The sequence below is a fragment of the Populus euphratica genome, unplaced genomic scaffold, assembly GCF_000495115.2.
Source record: "Populus euphratica unplaced genomic scaffold, PopEup_1.0 scaffold659.1, whole genome shotgun sequence".
Taxonomy (NCBI): domain Eukaryota; kingdom Viridiplantae; phylum Streptophyta; class Magnoliopsida; order Malpighiales; family Salicaceae; genus Populus; species Populus euphratica.
This window is the reverse complement of record NW_011500533.1, coordinates 31290-39509: the sequence shown is the minus strand read 5'-3', so window position 1 is coordinate 39509 and position 8220 is coordinate 31290. Positions and strand designations below refer to the sequence as shown.

Sequence of the window (8220 nt, the reverse complement as noted above, 5' to 3'; positions counted from 1 at the left end):
TTATGACGTTATCAATGACGTTTTTGGCAGATAAGAGTAGATAATGATTGTCACCAAGTCAAGAGTTGGTCACCCACTCATCAATTAGTCATCAAATCAATAGTTCCCAATTTTGGCCTATAAAAGGAGACATTTGCCATGCATTTAGGCATCTTGGTTTATAGATCAAGATCATGCTCTTGCTTTCTCTCTTTGAATTTTTTGTAATGTTTATGCTTTGCTTTCATTAATATCAAGTTTATGCCTTTCATTTCCTTTCATTTGCTTAGCTAACTTTTATCTTATTTATGTTCTTATTTGCTTATTTATTTTTCTTTCTTTCATTATGTCTAGCTAAGTTTATTATGTCAAGGTGAAAAGGTTATACTAATGGTGTAAGAATAAGTATAGTATAAACTTAATATGGACTTTAATGTTTGATACTAACATGTTTTATATTTGTTATCTTGTTCACTCTTTAATACTTTGCTTGTTAAATGACTAATCTTGATTTATGTTGTATAACACTTGGTACAACAAATGCTTGGCACTTTCATAGCCCATACTGTATGGTATAACCGACACTTGAGCTATGAAAGAAACTTTATTTGTTGTTAACATAAGTTATAATCATGAATGCTTGATGAAATTTACAAGTATTAGCATTAATTGAATAAGATGACTAATGTAATCATGTTAACAATCTATAATCTGATTGAAACCTCCTTTGTGTGTGGTTTCCAATTGAATAATAAGAGTTTATACTATACTTGTTTGACATACTATTAGTGGAACCTCTAACCTTGACATTTGTTATTATCATTGTTTAATCCTTACGTTAATATTTCATCTCAAAGTTCTCATCATCTTTTTCTTCTTCTCTCTTTCTTTCTCTTTATTATTATTATTATTATTATTATTATTATTTTATTATTACTACTACTACTACTACTACTACTACTACTATTGTTGTTGTTGTTGTTGTTATTGTTGTTGTTATTATTGTTATTGTTGTTTATAATTGTTTATAATTTGTACAATTAACCTCCCTGTGATTCGATCCCGGTCTTGCCGAGTTATTTATTACTTTGACACTCCTGCATTTGGGAAAAGACATCAATCTTTTAGTCGTGTCAAAGGTGGTTATGAGTGCTAAAGCGAGAGAGGTAAAAACGTAAAGAGAGGGAAGGAAAAATATTATTTATATCTAGAACTCGAGTTATTTACTTTAGGTTATAGAGGTCGGGTTGGGTTGGGTTGAGTGGGTTTCAAAAATCCCAACCTACACCCAACTAGCGATATCCATTTATTATGTTTTTTGACTTATTATCATCTATAATATCCATATTATCTAACTTTAATGAGTTAAAAGTGTGTCAGATAATGCAAATATTATAAACGAGTTAGTTTTTTTTTAACACCCCTAGGAACAAATAACTTGGACTATTGTTGGAAAAAATAGGTTAAGTCAAGTATAGGAGATTCACTCATATTTACTTGGATTTTAATGTTATTAAATAAAAGTTGCTTTTTTTTATGTTATTAGAAAATTGTTCAACTCAGTCAACTCAATGATCAATGTCTCAAATTTGTTTTACATTTTTTAAAAATCCAAACTTCGCATTAACTTTGTGCTCATCATCCATATAACTTTACTCAACTTTAAGCTAATCATTCATATAAGTTTACTCAGGTTATTTTTTTATTTTTTTTAAAATTTAATTTTTTCATATTCAGCCTTTGATATTTTTTTTATTATAATTGAACATTTTAATTTATTTCGATATAGATTTCACAATTTTATCATAATCTCAACTTAAATTACAAGTTTCACAGGTTAATTAGTAATAACCAGATCGATCTAATAAGTCATAATTATAATTTTTTTTTTTAAAAATATCATCTAACATATCATTAGGTAAATATTTTAAAAGGTTGATTTAAAAGCCTTTCAACCGCATCAAAATTTTAACTCCCTAATGTTTTTTGTCTTGACTTTTTTTTAGATTAAAAAATACTTTTTACTTGAAATTTTTTATTTTTAATATAAATACATTAAAATAAAAAAAATCAATTTAATATATTTTTTTTTGAAAAAAACAATCACCCTTTTGATAATCACTCGGAAATGAAAGCTACGGCACTCTTGATGTACACTTCCGTCTCCTTTGATTCAGTCTTCCTTATTGCAAGTGTGAATGGAAGTCGGTTCTTTTGTATGCCAAGATCAAAGATGAAAGATACCCATATTATCTAACTGAACCATAGGACACATACATTACTCTATCAAGATGCATGGACCAAAAGAATCCAAGTAAATTATTACGCAAACTATATATTAAGATGTAACTTTTAGCTATGTATACAAACTACCAAAAACATTGAAAAGTAATGAAAGACATTTCGTATAATTCTGCTGTTAGATCAACAATCCTATATATGAGGTAAATTTACAGGGCTCCCAATAGAGCAAGACTGCTACTGGATGAATCATGAAATTTCAGTGTACATGGCCGACGGCCGACGAGGTATGATTGGATGAAAAGGCACTGAAAAACCAATTGCACACCAGGCAACAACTGGCGGCAACCAAAACCAAAATAGAAATACTACATGGCCCTGCCGGTTGCTGTAAATATAAACCGGAATGAGCATGTTACAGTGAAGGAAAGAGCGGTATGCTACAAAAACATGTAACAGCTGAGCAATAGCATATGTAGAAGGAATGGCATCATAGTCACCGGTGTCAGTTTGCTTGGCATGTTTTTTGGTGAACTGTTATTTCTCAGTGTCCCAGCATTGACAAATTCGCTTTTGCCAGTATCTATGGCAGTAGACACATTTACTGACATTGAGCCTAACAGGATAATTCACACACCAGGAAAGGAAATTAGGAGCAGGTCCAAACTCAAATAAATTTGGAAACTAAAGAGAATAATATCCTATTTCGTAATTGTAGCTTATTGGATGACCTCTGAGTTTCTATCAAAGCAATTAGGAAAACAACATTTTTTAAGGGAGAAGAAATTTACCATTTACAATAATCTCTTGTGTGTTGATATTCTAGAATTTTAACCGATTATAATAGCATCTAATGCTAATGCTAATGCTAACGCTAATCAATAGAAAATTGCAACTTACAGTCATAATTAGCCCATCCAATCCGTTGATTAGCAATATCATAAACAAAGATTTTGTCTTTTAGAACAAGATCTGCAAAAAACAAGACGGCAATTGTTTCTCAAGAAAAGATTACTGCTTATTTAAATAAAGGAGGAAGAAAAAAGAGTAGGAAAAAATTAAAAGGTCACACAAGGCAGCATCATAGAAGAAATAGGGTAATGGATTGTTAGCGAGACAATTACAACTTGTACATGCACTTGGTTGTGTTAATTATCTTGGTCATGAAGACAAATGTAAGCTGAAGAGTGCTAATTAGTGCAGATTATTAAGTGTTTCGTGGAGAACCATGCGCAGAGTTCCGAAATAAAGGTTAAAAGCAATTATGTTAAGGAAAACATCAGCAATGGACCAACAAACACAACTTTTTGTTGGCTATATTGAACGAGAAAGGGCTGACAAAGAACCATATAATAACTGCTTTAGTAAAAATAAAAAAATAAAAAGTGAAGAATGAAAAACTAAAACTCAATGATAATGCCAGGATTATAAATCATGTCACATATAAGTAAAAGAGTAATCATAAAGAATCTTCTCCTTTTGAGGTGAAGTTATAATCAATTTCAACATATTTTTAATTTGCAAGAAAAATTGAACAAAAAAACAATAAATAGGAATGAGCAGTTATGAACTTGGTAACATTAGCACCTCTGGTTGGACACATAACAAAATAGTATAGAAAAATGTCCGAATGGTGTTGTACTATTGTAGCAACATTTTTAGGCTCAAGTATAAGAGAGATTATATGGAGTAATCTTTCTGGTTTTCAGTTCTGCAAAAGCAAGAGGAACATTACATGTTTTTTAAACAGCAGCAAAACTTTTAGGCTCAAGCATAAGGCTGTGTGGTTTGACCAAGCTGAAGTATAATTTCTCTATAGAAATTGAATCACGAAGTGCAATGAAAATTGGGCTTTTATTCCCTGATTGATGAAATCCAAATTCGTTAAGATTCCTGTATCTTTGGCAAATAGATTATATAAACTCAAATGACCTTTACAGGCAAGTAATTCCAGGAATTAAAAGAAGATTGTGTGGTGTCAATACCTCCTAAGATTGTTATCCCTTGACCCTGAATTTTCTGAAAGCCAATGCACCACAGCGCAGCAGCACCCTGCAATATCAATTCAATCCTACTGGTTAGCGATTCAGGATGCCAGACCAAAATGCCAAATTAATGGACCACTATGCAAAGGAACCATGTTCAATCATTAAAAAACATTATCAATTCTCAATGTGTTCTGGTTTTCAACAGAAACCAAGGCTAACAAGTGGGAGTTGGGACTGCAAATAGTGCAGCATAGCCATGGCAGAACAGGTGGTCAGTTGGCATTGCATTTATATATTCAGAGGACACCAACTGTATAAAAGAAACTATGATAACAGTTGTCCATGATTTCACCAACATCAGAAAATGGAAAGAAAACAAAGAACTAAGTGAACAAAAAGCACTGAATCAAGACCAGCTATACATTTATCTGGAATCAATTAAGGGGAATGTTCAATTGAAGGAAAACAAATCTCAATGAACTGAGCAGCAACTTCGATGCAAATAATGAGTACCTAAACACATTCTTGAAAGGAGAAAATTGGAAGTTATTATGAATATCAAGCTCAAGGAACTCACAATAGAACTTTGCTGAATAAGGTAGTCCTGGGGAATTAAAATCATGGATGCACCACCAGCAAAGTTCAAACTCACTTGAGGAAATATGTCATGGATACTGAGTACAAAGCATACATATTTTTCGGGGTTTAAACAATGTAACAATGACCGCATAACAATGGAAATTGAACTAAGATAATAGACGTAGAAAACGAACCTGGAGGAAATTAAATAACAGTGATTTCCCTTGGAAAGATATGGGTGCACAGATGGTGAAACAATAGACGTTATCTGCACCAGGAGGAAACTAAATACTTCAAACATTGCTAAAGTTCTCCAAAATTCCTGAGATGTTTTCCAGCAAAACATGATAAGGACATCATTCTAAATAAGTGGCTAGTGGAGATCCTTAACAATGCTCAATCTATTAGCCCATACAATATTCCTCTGAAACTTACAGCACTAATAAAAGGATCATAAGCTGCTTCTGCTAGATATGCCAAGGTTGTTCCAGAATCAATTATAGTTCCTTGGCTGCTTGATGTTCCAAAAACTGATGGATCAATGGCTAAAGTTTGGCCATTGACAGAAATGCTCTGCATATTCAAATTATAATGAGGCCTGAAATTTAAGAAATAAAGGTGGTCAGTGAAAATTTTAATTCAGTATAGAATTATATGCTCCAAAGCTTTGATAATTTATTAGCAAACAAGGTGGTAACATACCAATCAATCAAGCTGAGCCATCATATGCTATTAAAAAATTATGAGTGTTGTGCTCGAAATCATTTTTTGACATGTAAGATCATTCTCTTGTAGCAACAAGACTACCGATATAAGCTTCACAAATGTTTGGAACCCTCTGAATTGAATTGAATTCAAAGGTTTTAATAAAATCTCATGTTCAGAACCCTCTTGAGTGCTGATAATTGAATTCTAAATGGAATTCAATCTCTAAAAATGCTACAAAAGTAAATTAGAGGTCAACCCCTTTGATTTACCATTCCAAAGAGAAAAAAATTAATGTTAAAACTAACTTTCTCAAAGTACTCATCTAGCCCTCTATTTTAAAAAAACCTTTGAAGAAATAAGATGAAGGTAATGAGGGTAATATAGCAAATAAAATTAATTGAATTTTATGTTTTCCAATCATGTGAATTTTATCAAATGAATATAATTACAATAGAGAATTGGTTACAAACAACCTGTAAAAGTTCATTATCAAAGTGTTGAGCTGAAATGGTTTTGCTTGTCTGGGCCTGGTGAGAAAAAGGCATGCCAAATAATAAGCTGATCTAAATTATTTCACAAAAACTTTCTTCACCCCAGTCGTATTTCCATATAAATCAATAGATTAACATCCCAATCCCTCCCATTGCATTTTATTATTTAAACATTGACATTCTTCACTCATTGTAGATTAGTTAAAGGCAGGATCATTATCCTTCAAACCTAAATATGAAGTCCAAAGTTATATGTTCTCACCATATTGAGCCAAATTGAAGAATTTAGTACTTTCAATCCTAGGATGGTAAAAAATGCTAAATTCATCACCACACAGGAAAAGATGCCAAGATTACCAAACTCAAAAAGAAGGGGCAAGCTTAAAAATAATTATGTAACAGATTATTAGAGATATGTGAAGCATGACTCTATGTGCTCTTAGCCTTCAAGATACCAAGTGTATAGTGTTTTATTAACAAAAGCCACTTGAAGCCAGAAACAGGCAGTGACTTCCAACTCTTTAAATGATTGACATAAGAATATGAGCAAAAATAAACATTTTACAAGATGGCACCCAGCACCATTAGAAACAGTATACAAAATACATCAGGATCACAACCAAAGACACCATTGAAATGATTTTGGAAAGAAGCTACGGGCCAAACTGATGTGAGACAAGCACTAATGTTCTTCAAATACATAACATCCATCCATTTCACTCTCTTTTATTTAAATAGGTTGCGGAAGATCAAACCAGATTTCATAGCTATATAATAAGAACTATGAAAATAGTTGCATAGATACAATTGTAAATGAGAAGAGGAAAAAGAAAGAAGAATGAGAGCCACTCTAAGAAAAATCTAAACTCGAAATATATAGAAGGGGAGATAAAACATACTGTGATGGGACAAGTGGGGTATAAACGATGTTTGGCTCCACAATTTCTCCAAGAACCAATATACCACCACCAGAATCATCTCCTTTCAGGCAGTGAGAAAACGCTCTTGGTGATATTCCTTGTGAAGCTAGTTGAGAGACAACAGACATGTCTTGCTGTCCAAACCCAAATATCCCATCAACTGCTCTATCTGACTTTGTCAAGTCCCCAGCCTGTAATGCGCTACATCTGTTTCATAACCCACCATCCAAATCCATGAATTCCAGAGTTCTAAAAAATGATCACACTACTACAATCTTAACTTTGACAGATCCACAATATCTCACCCGAATACAATAGGAGCTGAAGAATTATTCATCACAGACCCACCAAGAACGGTGTCAAAATGCAACAAGTCCGATACATAATATCCTGATGTGCCACTGCCATCACCATACTGGAAGGTGTAACCACACAGATTATTTTGAGCAGAACAGACAGAATCTGAGGATTGAAGTCCAAGACTACATCTTTGGTCTGAACAAGATATCAACGAAGCTGTTGGTGAGCTTCCAGGATCAAAGAAATTGAGAGGAATCTGTAATAAGAGAACCGGAGAGACAATATAGAAAACATCGCAACACTAAATTACTCTCCTTTTCCTTTTCTTTAAACAAAATTCACGAGACTAAAAATCAAACTATGAAACAGTATGAATATAAAAGTGAAAGAAGTGAGCTTTACATGAAGTCCGCTGTTAACAGGACAGCCATTGCAGGAGCCACAACTAACCCACAAAACATCACTTCCAGTATCTATTTGTACATAGAAATCTCTTGGAGGAGTACCCAATTGTAGTCTTGTATAATAAAGCCTACAAAACAACCAAAAAAACAACCAAACCTGAGACTAGCAACATATTAAATCCAAAATTTAAAATCCCATAATGCAAAAAAAAATCCAATCTTTACCAATACAACTTGAAAAACAAGATGGAAATCCAGAAACTAAGAGAAACCCATAATTCAAATATGTTTCAAAAAATAGAATTACCCAACGAGGAAAGGATCAAAGGTGCCTTGAACAGGGAAATCAACAACACCAACTCCTGAAGACTGCAACATTCTGCCATGCCTCACTCTGTCTCGCTCTTTAAGTTTACTCAGTTTCATTTTATGGTTCGCCGTAATCCCTCTCTCCAGATGAAAAGTGGCCGGAAAAGAAGACAGAACCATCGTAGCATGAAACACTACAGCAGCGATTAGGATTCCCGCGGGAAAAGGCGCAGCTCCCATTTCTTTCTTTGTTTGGATTTGTTCTTTTTGAACGAATAAAATAAAAAGGATTAGCAGGAAT

At 33.1% G+C, this 8220-nt stretch overlaps 1 protein-coding gene across 2 annotated transcripts in view; it reads right to left on the bottom strand.

The window, feature by feature from the left end:
- Nucleotides 1-2360: 2360 nt before the first annotated feature.
- Nucleotides 2361-8220, bottom strand: part of LOC105115236 (aspartic proteinase-like protein 2) — a 6065-nt gene continuing 205 nt past the window's right edge. The window contains exons 2-11 of one of the 2 annotated variants that reach the window (XM_011012082.1): nt 7918-8215; nt 7609-7738; nt 7212-7462; nt 6886-7113; nt 5223-5385; nt 4982-5055; nt 4786-4882; nt 4206-4272; nt 3121-3192; nt 2361-2836 (exon numbers count right to left, since the gene is read on the bottom strand). In XM_011012082.1, the coding sequence (XP_011010384.1) occupies nt 2661-2836; nt 3121-3192; nt 4206-4272; nt 4786-4882; nt 4982-5055; nt 5223-5385; nt 6886-7113; nt 7212-7462; nt 7609-7738; nt 7918-8159 (1500 nt within the window). In that variant the 5' untranslated portion in view covers nt 8160-8215 and the 3' untranslated portion in view covers nt 2361-2660. Of the gene's footprint in view, nt 2837-3120; nt 3193-4205; nt 4273-4785; nt 4883-4981; nt 5056-5222; nt 5386-6885; nt 7114-7211; nt 7463-7608; nt 7739-7917 lie in introns of both variants that reach the window. The other variant, XM_011012083.1, reaches the window with a different exon arrangement.